The sequence below is a fragment of the Narcine bancroftii genome, chromosome 2 (assembly GCF_036971445.1).
Source record: "Narcine bancroftii isolate sNarBan1 chromosome 2, sNarBan1.hap1, whole genome shotgun sequence".
NCBI classification, from domain to species: domain Eukaryota; kingdom Metazoa; phylum Chordata; class Chondrichthyes; order Torpediniformes; family Narcinidae; genus Narcine; species Narcine bancroftii.
In genome coordinates, this window is record NC_091470.1 from 199776508 (window position 1) to 199793410 (window position 16903).

The 16903-nt window shown below is 50.0% G+C and overlaps 1 protein-coding gene across 1 annotated transcript; it reads right to left on the bottom strand.

Annotated features, from left to right (window-relative positions):
* mpdu1b (mannose-P-dolichol utilization defect 1b) lies at window positions 1-16253 on the bottom strand. Its single transcript, XM_069920073.1, has 7 exons — window positions 16086-16253; window positions 13574-13639; window positions 9419-9551; window positions 8336-8421; window positions 2288-2406; window positions 1304-1414; window positions 1-802 (listed from the first exon to the last, which is right to left on the bottom strand). Exons 1-7 carry the CDS (start codon window positions 16180-16182, stop codon window positions 680-682), a joined length of 735 nt encoding a protein of 244 aa, XP_069776174.1. The 5' UTR covers window positions 16183-16253; the 3' UTR covers window positions 1-679.
* Window positions 16254-16903: the final 650 nt, after the last annotated feature.

Consider the following 16903-nt stretch of genomic DNA (forward strand, 5'->3'; position numbering starts at 1 on the left):
CACACAACAAATCTGGTTTTAATCACAATGCATCTGCAGACCTGAGCACGATGTCTTGATCCCTGAGAACATGATAGGAATGTTGAATCTTGGCCCCGCACACCCAGCCCCTCCCTTCCCCACACAGGGAAGGTGCCAGAACAAGCTCCCTATGCTCTCCCCAACGTTGAGAGCCCCCAACAGGAGACCACATGAGGAGCGCAGCCCCTTCCGAGGTTTTCCATCACTGACCCCCGCCAACTGCCTCCCCTCCTCACCCTCCACATGATGATTCTCCATCTCACTGGAAGGATCCAGCAACAGCTTATGGTAACGGAGAGCTCAGAGAGCACGTTCCTGCCAACGAGATCACCAAAATCCAGGTGAACTGGATCCAGAGTCATAGTGTGTGGGACCTGTCCCCCATTGAGGGTCAGTGTGGGACCCATCCCCCAGTGAGGGTGTGTGGGACCCGTCCCCAGTGAGGGTCAGTGTGTGTGTGACCCATTCCCTCAGTGAGGGTCAGTGTGGGACCCGTCCCACAGTGAGGGTCAGTATGTGGGACCCGTTCCCCCAGTGAGGGTGTGGGACCTGTCCCCCAGTGAGGGGGTGGGTGATGTCTACGATTGGGGAGTGGGGGGATTTGTGCACAAACCCGAGGGTAGTCCCATGAATTTCGGGGATACCCAATCCGGATGGATCACTCTGTCTTCTTGCCCATCTCGGTGGGGACGGACCAGTAGTACAGCAGCTGGGCAGCGATAATCCCATTGAAAGTGGACGCCACCACATAGGTGAGAACCATTAGCTGGTCGCCTGTCTCCTGTTGGTGGGAGTGGGGGAACAGTCAGTCACATCTGGGGAGGGGGTGGGTAGGGAATGTGTCTATTGTCAGACACTTCCTGGGGAGGGAGTTGGAGGACGAGAGGGAAGGTAGGGGGAAGCACTGTCAGTGACATCCCAGGGAGGGGCTGGGGAGGGGAGCACCATCAGTGACTCGCAGGGAAGGGGTGGGGGTGCTAGTAGGAGGGGAGGGGAAGAGCAAAGGGCAGGGGGGAGTGCCCACATTCTGGGCCATGGGTCTGAGGGGAGAGAGGGGACAGTGGAGTAAGGGGTAGGGAGGGGCACAGGCTGTAAAGGAGGGGTTGGGTGAGCCCATTTGGGGGGCAGGGGATGGGTCTGTATGGGGGAGCTGAAGGGTGAGGACGGGTGACATTTGAGGGGAAGGCTGGGGTGACCCTGGGGTGGATGGGGAGGGATGGGTGGGTGATCGTGGTGGGAGGCGAGGTGTCCGTGGGGGGGGTGGGGACAAACAGAGACCAACCTGCACCGAGGTGAAGATACGGGCCAAGGAGCCAGCGAACAGCAGGAAGACAGTGAGTGCCGAGAGTTGCCCGGTGTGGCCATTCCGGTAATTGGTGACAATCTGGATCACCTGTGGGGTAAGAAGAGCAGGGTGAGGACCGGGACCCCCCCCCCCCCACCAGTACCCCTGCCCTCACCAGAATCCCTCCTATACCCGCACCAAGATCTCTCCACATTGTGATCCCCCCCCCCCAACCAGGACATCCCTCTCATGATGACACCCCCCTTCACTGGGACCCCACCTTCACAAGGACCAAACCCCTAGCAACCACTTCCCCACCCCCCACCCCACATTCAAACCCTCGTACCTTTCCCTGGGGAGAAGGGGAGGGAGTGGGATGAAGAGGGGATGGACAGAGGGGAGAGATAGGGGTAGGAAGGGAGGAGTAAGCAGGGAGCAAGAGGGAGAGATGGAGTATGGGAAGGAAGGGGAGGGGGAGGGAGTGGGGTTTAGAAGTAGGGGAAGGAGGGAGGCTTGAGGGAGAGAGGGTGAGGAGAGGAGGAAGGAGAGAAAGGAGAGGGGAGGGGTGAGGGAGAATAGGGGTAGGGTGAAATGGAGAGAGGGGGCAGAGAGAGGCAGGTGGGAGAGGGGGAGCGATGGAGAGGGGGCCAGTGAATGGGGGAGGGGGAGGGAAAGAGAAAGAGAGATGGGGAAGTAAGTAGGGGTAGGGAGAGGGGGAGGGAGAGGGGAGGAAGTGGAGAGGGAAAGGGGGAGTGGATGGAAGGGAGAGGGAAGCAAGGGAGAAGGGAGTGAGGGAGAGGGGAGTGAAGGAGAGGTGGCAAGGGAGAGGGGAGAGAGATGGGGCGAGGGAGAAGGAGCAAGGGAGAAGGGGGTGAGGGGGAAGGGGTGAGAGGAAGGAGAAGGAGAGGGGGGTGAGGGAGAGGGGGCAAGGGAGGGGAGGAAGGAGGAGAGGGAGGGAGAGCAGTGCTGCCCACTCCTTACCCGGCTGAACATGATGGCCGGAGTGTTGAGAGCTTGGAGAAAAGCCACGCCAACCAACGGGGTGATAGGTGACAGCAGGAGTCCCACCAGGAGGAAGTATACAAGGAGCAGCACCACGCCTGGCGATAGTGAGGGCAAAAATAGAGTCAGGTGTAGATTGAATGTGTGGCTGGAATAAAAGACAGGGTTTTTAATTCTTGGACCAATGGGACCGTTTCTGGGGGAGATGGGACCTATAGTGTAAGGATGGGATACATCTAAATCCCAGAGAGACCAGTCTCCTGGCCCAGGCATTTGCTAGGCCAAAGTTCCTCAACATGATTATCCAACTGCACGAAAACCAACAAGGTCGGGTCAGATACACCAATGAGCTCTCTGAACCCTTCTCCATTAACAATGGCGTGAAGCAAGGCTGTGTTCTCGCACCAACCCTCTTTTCAATCTTCTTCAGCATGATGCTGAACCAAGCCATGAAAGACCCCAACAATGAAGACGCTGTTTACATCCGGTACCGCACGGATGGCAGTCTCTTCAATCTGAGGCGCCTGCAAGCTCACACCAAGACACAAGAGAAACTTGTCCGTGAACTACTCTTTGCAGACGATGCCGCTTTAGTTGCCCATTCAGAGCTAGCTCTTCAGCGCTTGACGTCCTGCTTTGCGGAAACTGCCAAAATGTTTGGCCTGGAAGTCAGCCTGAAGAAAACTGAGGTCCTCCATCAGCCAGCTCCCCACCATGACTACCAGCCCCCCCACATCTCCATCGGGCACACAAAACTCAAAACAGTCAACCAGTTTACCTATCTCGGCTGCACCATTTCATCAGATGCAAGGATCGACAATGAGATAGACAACAGACTCGCCAAGGCAAATAGCGCCTTTGGAAGACTACACAAAAGAGTCTGGAAAAACAACCAACTGAAAAACCTCACAAAGATAAGCGTATACAGAGCCATTGTCATACCCACACTCCTGTTCGGCTCCGAATCATGGGTCCTCTACCGGCACCACCTACGGCTCCTAGAACGCTTCCACCAGCGTTGTCTCCGCTCCATCCTCAACATCCATTGGAGCGCTTTCATCCCTAACGTCGAAGTACTCGAGATGGCAGAGGTCGACAGCATCGAGTCCACGCTGCTGAAGATGCAGCTGCGCTGGATGGGTCACGTCTCCAGAATGGAGGACCATCGCCTTCCCAAGATCGTGTTATATGGCGAGCTCTCCACTGGCCACCGTGACAGAGGTGCACCAAAGAAAAGGTACAAGGACTGCCTAAAGAAATCTCTTGGTGCCTGCCACATTGACCACCGCCAGTGGGCTGATAACGCCTCAAACCGTGCATCTTGGCGCCTCACAGTTTGGCGGGCAGCAACCCCTTTTGAAGAAGACCACAGAGCCCACCTCACTGACAAAAGGCAAAGGAGGAAAAACCCAACACCCAACCCCAACCCATCAATTTTCCCCTGCAACCGCTGCAACCGTGTCTGCCTGTCTCGCATCGGACTTGTCAGCCACAAACGAGCCTGCAGCTGACGTGGACTTTTTACCCCCTCCATAAATCTTCGTCCGCGAAGCCAAGCCAAAGAGATGTAACAACACAACTTTTGATTCTTGAAGTGTTCTAGATGTAAAGTATTATGAATATAAAGCACAGCAACTCAGTGATGCTGACTCTCAACATCAGCTTATCCTCAAATATCTCAACTAAGATTGGGCGACAACAACATAGAGACCAATGTTTTTTTTTGCTCATTTCTTATAGGGCAGCAACCTCCTTTGAAGAAGACCGCAGAGCCCACCTCACTGACAAAAGACAAAGGAGGAAACACCCAACACCAACCAACCAATTTTCCCCTGCAACCACTGCAACCGTGCCTGCCTGTCCCGCATCGGACTTGTCAGTCACCAACGAGCCTGCAGCTGACATGGACATACCCCTCCATAAATCTTCGTCCGCGAAGCCAAGCCAAAGAAAAAAAACTAGAAAGATTGGGGACAAGGGTTCATGTCAGGGAGGAGAGGAAGAACAGAGTCTTTAGCCAAAGAAAAAAGGCTTTTTCACACAATCTGGAGGTGGAACAGCAGCAGGTAATAAATAGTGGCCATAGTATCAATTGTAGAGAGGGTAAGAGGCAGAAAGTTAAAGGTGGAAGATCTCTGAGATGCATTTATTTTAATGCAAGGAATGTGGTAAACAAGGGGGATTAACTAATGGTGTGGATTGACACGTGGCATTATGATGTGACAGCAATTAGTGAGACTTGGTTGAAGGAAGGTTGTGACTGGCAGTTAAACATTCAGGGAGTTTGCTGCTTTAGACGTGACAGAATTGGCGGGATACGAGAGGGAGGTGTCACATTGCTAGTCAGGGAAGATATTACAGCAGTGCTGAGGCAAGATAGACTGGAGGACTTCATCGCGGGAGGCTCTGTGGGTTAAACTAAAAAATAAGAAAGGTGAGGTTACAAATATAGGGATATATTATAGGCCGCCAAAAGAGGATAGGGAACTGGAAGAGCAAATGTGCAGGGAAATAGCTGAGATGTGTAGTAGAAATAGGGTTGTGATAGTTGGGGATTTCAATTTTCCTAATATTGATTGGGAAACACAATCAGTGAGAGGGCAGGATGGCTTAGACTTTGTACAATGTGCTCAGGATTGCTTTTTAACAGCAGAATGTTGAGGTGCCTACTAGAGGGGAGGCAGTGTTAGATCTATTGTTGGGGAACGGAATAGGGAAGGTGACGGAAGTGTGCATTGGTGAGAACTTTGGATCCAGCGATCATGGGTCCATTAGCTTCAACTTAAATATGGAAAGGATAGGTCAGGTCCGAGGTTGAAGGTCTTCGAGTGGGGGTAAGGCCAGATTTGAAGAAATGAGAAGGGATTTGCAGAAGATTGTATGGGCTGATCTTTTTTCTGGGAAGGATGTAGAGGTGATTTGGAGGGTATTTAAAGAAGAGATATTGAGAGTACAGGATCTTTTCGTGCCAGTCAGATCGAAAGGCAAAGCCAAAAGTTCAAAGGAAACATGGATTTCTGGAAAAATTAGGAAGTTGGTTTGGGATAAGAGGGGGGCATTTACTAAATTTAAGAAGCAAAAAATGGATAAGATCTATGATTGTTATGTAGATTGCAGAAAAAACCTGAAGAAGGAAATTAGAAAGGCAAAGAGAAGACATGAGGTGTCAATAGCTGACAAGGTAAAAGTGAATCTGAAGGGTTTTTACAGATAATGTGAATAGTAAAAGGAGGGTTAAGGATAGAAAAAGGACCGCTGGAAAATGTGAGCGGTGAACTGTGCGAGGAACCGCATCAGATGGGAGAGATAGTAAACGATTTTTTTCTCATCTGTGTCACGAAGGAAAAGGACCTTGGACTATGTGAGATAAGTGAAGCAAATGGCTTAGTTATGGAAAAGATAGGGATTAGTAAAGAGAGGGTTTTGGAGCTTCTAGGGTCAGTAAAAGTGGATAAGTCTCCTGGTCTTGATGGGATTTTCCCCAGGACGTTAAGGGAGGTCAGGGAGCAAATAGCGGAGGTACTGTCAGTGATTTTTCAACGATCACTGGAGGAGGGTGTCGTGAGATTGGAGGGTTGCTAATGTAGTTCCGTTGTTTAAAAAAGGCACGAGATGTCGGCCAAGTAATTATAGGCCTGTAAGTTTGACTTCGGTGGTAGGGAAAGTTATGGAGGGTATTCTTAGAGATGGTGTGTATAAATATCTAGATAAGCAGGGATTGATCAGGAGCACCCAGCATGGGTTTGTGAAGGGGAAGTCATGTTTAACGAACCTTGTTGAGTTTTTCGAAGAAGTGTCTATCTGGATTTTAGCAAAGCTTTCCACATGAAAGGTTAGTAAGGAAGGTTCAGTCACTAGGGATTAATAGAGAAATAGTAAGATAGGTTCAGAGGTGGCTGGAGGAGAGACAGCAGAGGGTCATGGTGGACAACTGTCTGTCAGAATGGAAGCCTGTGATGAGCGGTGTGCCTCAAGGATCAGTGCTAGGTCCCCTGTTGTTCATAATTTATATTAATGATTTGGATGATGGGGTGGTTAAATGGGTAAGTAAATACGCAGATGATACAAAAATAGGGGGAGTGGTGGATAGTGAGGAAGGTTTTCAGGGATTACAGAGGGATTTGATTTGTCTGGAAAATTGGGCTGAAAGATGGCAGATGGAATTTAATGTAGAGAAGTGTGAGGTGTTTCAATTCAGAAAAAAATAATCAAAATAGGACATACATTGGGAATGCACAGGACAAAGAGATCTTGGAGTTATGGTGCAGCATTCCTTGAAGGCGGATTCCCATGTTGTCAGGGTGGTTAAGAAGGCATTTGGTATGTTAACCTTCATAAATCATAGCATAGAGTATAGCAGCTGGGAAGTGATGCTGCGACTGTTTAAGGCATTGGTGAGGCCAGGTTTGGAGTACTGTGTTCAGTTCTGGTCTCCAAATTATAGGAAGGATATAGATAAGGTAGAGAGGGTGCAGAGGAGATTTACAAGGATGTTGCCTGGCTTAAAATACCTGGAGTACCGAGCAAGATTGAAGAGGTTAAGACTTTATTCATTGGAATGTAGACAGTTGAGAGGGGATTTGATAGAGGTGTTTAAAATTATGAAGGGGATAGATAGACTAGATGCAAGTAGACTCTTCCCCCTGAAGGCAGGGGAGGTTGAAACAAGAGGACACAAGTTGAGGGTAAGGGGGCAAAATTTTAGGAGAAACATTAGGGGATGCTTCTTCACTCAGAGAGTGGTGGCTGAATGGAATAATCTTCTGGAGGAAATAGTTGAGGCAGAGTCGATTCTTTCATTTAAGAGAAGACTGGATATATACATGGATAGGAGGGGGTGGGAGGGTTATGGGCAGAGAATAGGTGGGGGGATCTAGCGGAGTTGTTTGAGTGAACCGGCGTGAACTTGAAGGGCTGAGATGGCCTGTTTCCATGCAATAAACTATTTTATGGTTATATATGGAGAGTGAGGGGAGAGGTCAAGTATCCCCTCCACTGACAGCCCCCGCTGCAGTTCACCATCTCACCGCAAACCTCCTGCACAGTGTGGCACTGCATCTGTTGTGGTGGAAACACCGGCTCGGTACCTCACACTGTCTTCCCAGGTATACATACATGGTATTCATCACAGTCAGCAGGACCTGGGATGACAACACTGGGAGCACCGAACACGGTTCCAGTTTCTGTATCCCTGGGTCAGACCACTCTGGGAGCACCATGCACAGTTCAGGTCTCCGTAGCCCTGGATCAGACCACATTAGCCCCTTTCCCACTGGCATCCCAGTTAATTGGCCATACAGTGTCCAGGGATAGGAAGTCCCTTGTGTTGTTTCCACTGGGCCACCCTTAACTGGGGCACTAACTCCTTCTCACTAAACACAACTCATCCCCAGGGATTGGAGTGTTTGACCTTCAACTGGAAATGGACGACTTTCTGTTGTCCCTTTTCCACTGGTTTTATCAGCACACTGGCGTCAGCAAACATCAGGGACGCGAGTAGGGGTTGAAGCCGTCAATCCCCAGCGTGAAATGATGTCAGTTGACTTCGGCATTCGGACAGTGATCCTTTTCCACTGGACCCTGTCCTTGTAAATTCTCGGTTAATTCCTGGGACAGGGTGCCAGTGGAAAAGGGACTACTGGGAACACTGTGTACAGTTCCGTTCTAGTCACTGTGTCCCTGGGTCAGACCGCTCTGGGAGCACCGTACACAGTTCAGGTCTCCGCATCCCTGGGGTCAGACTGCTCTGGGAGGACTGTATGCAGTTCTGTTCTCTGCATCACTGGGTCAGACCACACTGGGAGGACCGTGCACAGTTCCGGTCTTCATGTCCCTGAGTCAAAGCACACCAGGAGTACACCATACAGTTGCGATCTCTGTGTCCTGCCGGAACAGGAAAGCTGCAGGAGACAACACAGGCTCTGATGCAACCATTCTGTGATTGCCTCTCCTGCCCACGTGGCTGAGCCCTGTATCGTTCGGCAGTTAGGACACAGCTGGAAGGGACAGCCCATGCAGCGGCCGTACCTCTCTGCATCCGCCCGCTGTAGTGCTGAATAAGGAATCCGATCGTCAGGGTCTGGAACATCAGGAACACTGCCTCACCCCATGAGCTGTGTGGAAAGCAGAGTGAGTGCTTCAGAGTCACTGTGGGCTCGCTGCAGTAGGAAGCCACAAGGGGGCGGAGTGGGGAGCTTGAGGGAGGGGCAGAGAAGTAGTGAGGAGGGAGGGGCAGTGAGGAGAGAGACAGTGAGGAGGGAGGGGCAGTGAGGAGGAAGGGACAGTGAGGAGGAAGGGACAGTGAAGAGGGAGGGGCAATGAGGAGGGAGGGAGAGTGAGCAGGGAGGGAGAGTGAGGTGAAAGGGAGAGTGAGGAGGGAGGGACGGTGAGGAGGGAGGGATGGAGAGGAGGGAGGGGGTGAGGAGGGGCGGTGAGGGAAGGAGGGCACAGCAGGGAGGGGTCTTGAGGAGGGTCATGAAAATGGGACAGTGAGGAGGGTTGGAACATGAGGGAGGTGCCTTGAAGGAGGGGCAAAGGATGGGGCCGTGAGGGAGCATGCTGGGAGGGGCCGTGAAGGTGTGGCACTGAGGAGAGAGGGGCTGTGAGGATGGAGAGCCCATGAGGAGGGAGGGCGGTGTGGAAGGAAGTGCGGTGAGGAGGGGCCTACGGAGGGGAAGGAGCCCATGACAAGGGAGGGGCAATGAGGAAGGAGGGGAGCAACGAGAGGTCCACAAGGAGGGAGGGGTGGCAAAGAGGGAGGGGCCTGTGAGGAGGGAGGGACGATGATGAGGGAGGGGAGTGAGGAAAGAGGGGCCCACAAGGAGGGATGGCAAAGGTGCACCTTTGGGAGGGGGTGGAGGGAAATAAGTAATGGTGAACCATCACCAAGTTGGTGGGGAGGGGTGGTGGGGGTGCTCAGATCCGGCAATCCAGTGAGCAGAGGGGTGGGCATCAGAACTGGGAGCCCAGTCAGAACTGAAACCCCAATGAGCAGAGAGTGGGTGGGGGGAGACAGAACTGGGTCTGGAGAGGTCCGGAACAACAGCATGCAGCAGACAGACGAGTAGCCTCGAACTGGGCGGAGGGTGGGACGGTCTGCAGGGAGCGTACCTAAAGGGAAAGTGGTTCCTGATGCTGTACGTCATGGACCCCGTGATGGATAACATCTCCAGCAACACCGACTTGAAGCTCAGCCCCACCGCATTCTTGGCTCGAAGGATCTTGAAGATCTGAGGCAGCTTAACTGGAAGAGAAGAGGGAAGGGGGGCTGGGAGTATGAGGGGAGAGGGCCTGGAACCTCCTGTAACCCAACCTCTCCGAAGGGGAAAGGGCTGCAGGGGCAGGAAGTCCGACCATCCCCTCCCCCCCCCCAGCCCACATGGGGAGGAGCAGGGAGGAAGCCCACGAGCTCGGGGTCACAGCAGCTGAAGGCCAGCGGTGAGCCAGCGGGGTGGGAGATTTGACCTTATTCACAATAAATTATTTAGAAACAGAAACCCATTAGGGGAGATAACTCTTTCCACATTTTGGGAAGATATCTTTTGTACCTTATCTTTCTCAATGTGAATCTGATATCTCTCTAATTGCCATTTTTCCTCAATTAAGACAGCTGATTTGAATTTAACTCTCTCTCAATCCAAGTCGTCTCCTTTGCCTTCCTTACTGCTAAACGTTCAGTACTGATGAGATGAAAAGATGCTTCCCCCCTCCCCCCCCCCCACTTATACCCCAAACGCTATCCGATATGTTGGCATGCCTAACTTTGGGGAAAAAAAGGTGTTCTTCTACGGTAACGGATTTAAATTTCCTTTTATTAATTACTAGCAGGATACTCGGCGTTGCCCGAGGAATAAAATTACATGGTTTAAACAAAACACCCCAAAAAAACTTCCATGGTAATTCTCAGTAGACTCTTGTTGTCTGCTCATGGAATGCCTGGAGGCATTAGGACTGAGGCGGGCTTGGCAGCGTTCCTTAGTTTCCTGCTTGTTTGTCTGGAAGCCTGAGCCCTGAGGCAGGCTGGGCCTGGTGCTGCTGTTCTGTTTCCCACTGCCTGCCCCTTGCCTGTCTGGAAGCTTGAGGGCTGAGGCTGGCATATCGCTGCTGTTCTGTTTCCTGCTGCCTGCTTCTGGCATGGCTGGAAGCATCAACAGTGAGGCGAGATGGATGTCTCTTGCTTTCTCCTTTGTCTAACTCTATGGGCTGGCAAAGAGCTTCAGCCAATGTTGCTTAGCTTTTTTTGGGGCCCACATTGAACTGGGTTTGGCTGCTTGTTTTTATTCTGATTGTACATTGATGCACTGACCGTAACTGATCGAGGGGGGCAAGTTCAATTTTTTTTCTGGGAACGTTGAACTTCATTTGGCCTTAAAGGTTAAATTCAATGTGGTCATGACATTCAGCATCAAATGTTACCACAATTCTAGTAAACAGTGGTAATGCGTATCAATACAAGTAAATACTTGTGTAATAATCAGTGATGCAAGTCAGTACAAGCTGGTCAAAAAAGCACTTTTGAATGTCATATGACCGTAAAGATTAAATTCAATGTGGTCATGAAATTCAGCATCAAATGTTACCCTGACCTAACCTCCGTGGACATTTCTTGAGTGCTCCCAGTCAAACATGCACAAATATATATTAGATTTTTGCAACTTATAAGATCACTTAGATGTTAGAGTTTGTCTTTTCTTTTAATGGTAGTGAAATTATATGTACTTACCAGATCACTTCAGAAGGGAAGGGGATAGAACTTGTAGTATAGACTAATCATTATTTTTTAAAATCTTTTTCAATTAGCTGTATGTTGTAATTGTTTAAGTGTTTACTTTTTTTTCTGTTTGACTGTTGTGATATTGAGTTTATATAATTTTTCTTTTATAAATTTTTTTAAATAGGGGGAACATCTTGACGCAGAGAGAAGCGGGGGTGTGGAATGAGCTGAAGTGGTGAATGCAGGCTCGATTCTTTTGACATTTGAGAAATATTTGGACAGGTACATGGATGGGAGGGGTATGGTCTGGGTGGTCAGTGGGACAGGGCAGAATAATAGTTTAGCACAGACTGCCGAAGGTCTGCCTCCATGCCTTGACGAAGGGCCTCAATTATATATCTCAGCCTCTTACGGCCACTGTGGGACCTGCTGAGTTTCTCCAGCAATTTTGCTTATTCACCTGTTTCCGTGCTGTAGTGTTCTGTTTCTGCCGAAGATGAGGAGATTCCATCTCTTCCACTCAGCCCTGAGGGAGACCGGCAGCCCTCAGGTCACATGGCACTGCCTTCTGTAGTCAGCCAGCACCTACCTCCAAAACAACTGCCATGGCCCAGAGAGGGGAAACCCTGCCCCTCCACTGACTCTCTGGGCATTGGCTCGATAGATGGGAGGATTGCTCGTAACGTGCCCTCTTCTCCGCCGGGTGAAAGGAGGGAGACGGGGGGGGGGGAGGGGGTGTCAGGTGGAGACACCAGTGCTCAGAACAGTCTGGGTTCCCAGCTCCCTGGGGCCATAGGCCTGATAATATCTGATTCTGAACGGGCTGCTGGAGATTGGCTCATGGGAGAAGGTGCCGAGGGCTAGAAGGGCTCCTGAAGGGGCTCGGGTGCTGCAGGCGACCTGATCGTAGCGGAGGTTTGGATCTGGGGTTGCCAATGGAGTCGGTGAGACTGTGGGAGCGGCTGGAGGCGAATCCACGGACACTCGGTGACTCCGAAGGGACTCAAAGGGCGCCAGGTAATACTAATGGCGACTCACTGCCTGCTGTTTGGCAGATGAAAGGAAATTTAATATAATTAAATTTAATTCAATGCCAGGGATGTGAGTAAGGGTTGAGGCCGTCAATCCCCAGCATGAAATGATGTCATTTGACGCCGGCGTTCAGACAGTGATCCTTTTCCACTAGACCCTGTCCCAGTAAATTCTCGGTTAATTCCTGGGACAGGGTGCCAGTGGAAAAGGGGCTACTGGGAACACCGTGTACAGTTCCGTCCTAGTCACTGTGCGCCTGGGTCAGACCGCTCTGGGAGTACCGTACACAGTCACGGTCTCAGTATCCCTGGGTCAGACCGCTCTGGGAGCACCGTACACAGTTCCGGTCTCCGTATCCCTGGGTCAGACCACACTGGGAACAAACAGCAAAAAAAGAAAATAAATTTAAAAACTTACAATGAATAAGAATAAAATAATAGGTTAAAAAAATACATGTAAATGTTCTCTGAAGTAACACACAAGCCTTTGGTGGTGACGGGAGCAAATATTCAGCCAGCGGAGAGCCTTGGTCGGGCTTTGCTCAGAGCAGCTGTTTGAATGAAGTTGTGTGAAACAGCAATGGCGTCACTCAAGATGAAAAGCTGGTTGATGCTGCTCGCCGTTGGGGCGACTTCTTATAAGTGTTTCTTTATCCCTGCTTAGTAAGAGCTGCCCTGGTCAGAAGGTTTATCTGAAAACTTAGGGGGGGGGGGGCAACAAGTATTGTTTGCCCGTCGGGCGGCTCCGTGGAGGGGGAGGAACCTGCAGATGCAGCGACGGTTAAATGTTCACACAAAGAATGTGACTGAAAATAAAGTAAAATGCTTTAAGGTTTATATATTCATGCAAGTGAAGTTTGTTCAGTGTAAGTACAGTCGATTATTTTGTCTTTTAAACTATTTATTCTCAACGTAAGTGTATTAGTTAGGCATTATAAGTCTCAAGCCACCGGATAATACACTTATCCGGCATCCACCAATTGGATGCAAGGGTTTAACTGTATTACAGTTTCTGTTTCATTACCTGACAATAAAAGAATCTTGAATCTGTCCCATTCCCATCGAACTGCAACACACAAAATTGCTGGAAAAAGTCAGCAGGCCACGTGGCATCCTTAAAAAGCGAAGGGGAGCTGATGCTTCAAGCCTGGGCCCTTTGTCAGATACCAGGCCTGAAGCCTCGGCTCCCGTTCACTTCCCAAGGATGCTGCGTGGCCTGCTGAGCTTCTCCAGCACCGTTGGGCGTTCCCCTCCATCCCCAGCGCCTGCAGCCTTTCTTGTTTAACTAAACGACCTCGGAGCCCGAGGGAAGCAGGCCCCTGGCCTGCACTCACGGCTGACTCAGGGGTGCGGGAAGTTCTTGGGAAATGGAGCAGCAGGCGCCACTCGGTCCCCTCAGTTCAACCTGCGGGACGGCAGCATGAATGGGGCCCGGTTCGCAATTCGGTCGGCAAGCTGGAAGGCTCAGTCATGCATTCGGCAAGCAGCATTTACAGCAGCAGGAGATTCACGGGGACTCACCCATCACTGATCCTGCAATGATGCCCAGTCCAAGAATCTTGCTAAGGAGAACTTTCAGACATGGAACTGAAAGGGATGGGAAATAAAAGGTTAACATTTTACCTGCAAGAAGACTCAAGCAGGTCGGGAAACACATGACTTAAATCTTTATGAAGAATGCACGTCAGCGCATCAAGAGTTTGCAGAGGTTCGATGTTATATGTAACTGTAGGCCCTTCCAGTCTATGACCCCGTGCTGCCCAATCACACCCAATTGACCTGCAACCCCCATACGTTTTACAGGGAGGGAGAGAACTCATACAGACACAAGGAGAACATACAGACAGTGCCAACCAATGGCACGATAACAGCACCATGCTAACCGCCACATAATCTGTGGCGTCCTCCCAATGACACCACAAACCTTGGCAAACTTCTAGATGCGCAGTAGAAAGTGCGCTGAACGGCTACATCACGGATTGGTTACAGGGGGCACAAATACCTGAGTGTAAAGCCCTGCAACAGGTAGTGGACGCAGCCCAGGACATTGCAGGCAAAACCCTCCCCACCATCGAGAACATCCATGGGGGACGCTGCCGTTGGAGAGCAGCAACAATCTTCAAGGACCCTCACCACCCAGCAGTTCTTGTTGCTGCCATCAGGGAAGAGGTAGAGGTATCATGAGACTCATACAATGAGGATTTATTGTCATGAACAAGTCGTGAAATTTGATATTATAAAAATAACAGTGCACAAAAAGTCAGGTCGTGTCTGTGGTTCATGATCATTCAGGAATCGGATGGCGGAGGGGAAGAAGCTGTCCTTGTGCTTGTCTTCAGGCTCCTGGACCTTTTCCCCAATGGTAGCAGAGTGAGGAGGGCATGGCCTGGGTGGTGCTGGTGGGTCTTTGAGGATAGAGGCTGCTTTTTTTAAGACACTGCCTCATGTCGATGTCCTCAATGCAGTGATGTTGCAGGCTGAGTTAACAATGCTCTGGAGTTTATTCTTGTCCTGAGAGTTGGCGCCTTCGTACCAGGCAGTGATGTAACCGGCCAGAATACTCTCCACCTGTAGAAGTTTATGAGAGTCTTCGGTGACATACTGAACCACCTCAGACACCTCACAAATTATAGCTGCTGGCGAGCCTTCTTTGCAATTGCATCAACGTGGAGGCTCCTGGAAAGATCCTCGGAGATGTTGACACCCAGGAATTTGGAAATTCTTGACCCTCTCCCCTACTGAGCCCTCAATGAGGAGTGGGTTGTGTTCCCCTGACTTCCTCCTGAAGTCCACAGTCATCTCCTTGGCTTTGCTGATGTTGAGTGCAAAGTTGTTGTCATTACACCATTCCACAAGCTGATCTATATGGCAGACTAAAGTAAATTTTGGGTAATATTACACCTGTTTACATCAGTTGTGTAATATTACACTACATGGCAATGAAAGAATCAGATATGAGGTGCAGTCACTAACAGACTGGTGGACAGCCAACAATCTATCTGAATGTTAGTAAAACAAAAGAGATGGTTGTCAACTTCAGGAGGGCCCGGGGGATTACGCTCCGCTGACCACTGACGGCTCAACCATTGAGGTCGTCAAGAGGCTCAAGCCCCTTGGAGTGCACTTGGCGGAGAATCTCATCTGGGCTCAACACCATAAAGCTCAGCTGCGCCTTAATTTCCTGCAAAGGCTGAAGGAAGTCCATATCCTACCCTCCACCCTCACGACGTTCTCCAGAGGATATATCGAGAGCATCCTGTGTAACTGCATCACTACCTGGTTTGGAATTACATCTCCTCAGTACGCAAGACCCTGTAGAGGATAGTGAACTCAGCAGAAAAGACCGTTGGGGTCTCTCTTCCTACCGCAACGGACGTCTCCCTCGATGCAGGCAAAAGGCATTAAACATTGTGAAGGTCTCCACAAAACCCTCACGCAAACTGTTCTCCCTTCTGCCATCTGCTAGGAGGTACCGTAACACTTACACCCTTAAGTCCAAATTGGGCAACAGCTTTCCTCCTCCAAGCCATGAGGCTCCTGAATTCCCAGTCCTGTATACGGCTTAATATTTTAATAATATTTTAATATTCTAACCTATTTATGTAAATCTGCTCCATGGTCCTGGAGAAACACTATCTCATCTTTACCATGTGAACGTGGTAAGAATGATAAAGGTGATTTGACTTGAAAAGATGCCAGGCAATTTCTGCTGATGGTGACTAAAATAAATTGTGTGTAACATTGCACCTGTTTACACCTTCTGTGTAATATTACACATGACAATGAAAGTCTCTCCATTTGCAATGGTCCTTTAAGAAGTCATGGGGTGTCTCTTGTGATTGACAGCCATCTCCACCAACCGGATGTTGGAATAGGACCTCCCCATCTTATTGACCACCGCGCTGTGAAATGAGCCAATCGGAACCTGGCAGAGGCGGGCGTCATCTACATGGCCACCTGGCAGCCTGCGAGAGAATGGCGGCGGCGGCAGCAAAGGTCGGTTCAATGGATCTGCTCCTCTCGCGGGACTCACCATCCAGGAGGTTCATCTCCAGGAAAAACACGTCATAACATTTCTCGGAGAGAAGGAAGTTCAGCAGAAACGTCTTTAGAATCTCCGCGGCCGCCATCGCGGCAAAAAAAAATACACCGGGGAACTCCACCTGACGGCTTCCGGTGTGTCGCACTCTGGGAAGTCCGGGCAGCGCCGGAAGTGGCGTTGTCCGTGTCTAAGGGGCCGGATCAAAGGTACCCTTGCAGGCAGGGATTACACTAGATTTTGCTTCCTGAACGCTTTAGGGTGTATTTTACAGATTTTGGGCCACTGATCACAAAAATCCCCTTAAAATTTTACTATTACGTACATTTTTTAACAAGATTTAACCTATTTTTGTGATTTGTTATATTTTAAGTCGCCTTCAAGCCAACATGAAGTGCAGCGCGTCGTTGAAAATTCATTTTCTGCAACCACACTTGGCCGTCTTCCCTGCTGAACTCGGTGCTGTCAGGTTTCACTGGGACGTTGCGGTCAGAGCGACTGTTGTTGGACACAGACATGAGAGGCATCAGATGCTGAGTACGAACGAAAATCAGTGGGAAGACATTTTTAGGTCAGTCGAACTAACGCAATGTGTCAGCATCTTGATGCGATTAAAAATGCTGAATTCAATAAAAAGTTAATCTAATATTTCTCCGATTTCCTACGTGATACAGCAAATCAGAAATTATCTTTGAGTTCAGCATGAAGTTGTCTATCACAATCCCCATTTTTATTTTTCAGGAAGCAAACCTTTTTGGGGAAATAAAAATGTCGACTGAGAGGCTTTGGAACTGCTGATAATTTACATCTGC

Bases quoted from the DNA above. Each gene is read 5' to 3' on its own strand.
- mpdu1b (XM_069920073.1), bottom strand. From the start codon at position 16,182: ATGGCGGCCGCGGAGATTCTAAAGACGTTTCTGCTGAACTTCCTTCTC. The intron at 13,640-16,085 runs GTGAGTCCCGCG...CATCCCTTTCAG, and splicing joins GGAGATGAACCTCCTGGATG to TTCCATGTCTGAAAGTTCTC. The intron at 8,422-9,418 runs GTACGCTCCCTG...CTTTCCACACAG, and splicing joins AGGAACCACTTTCCCTTTAG to CTCATGGGGTGAGGCAGTGT.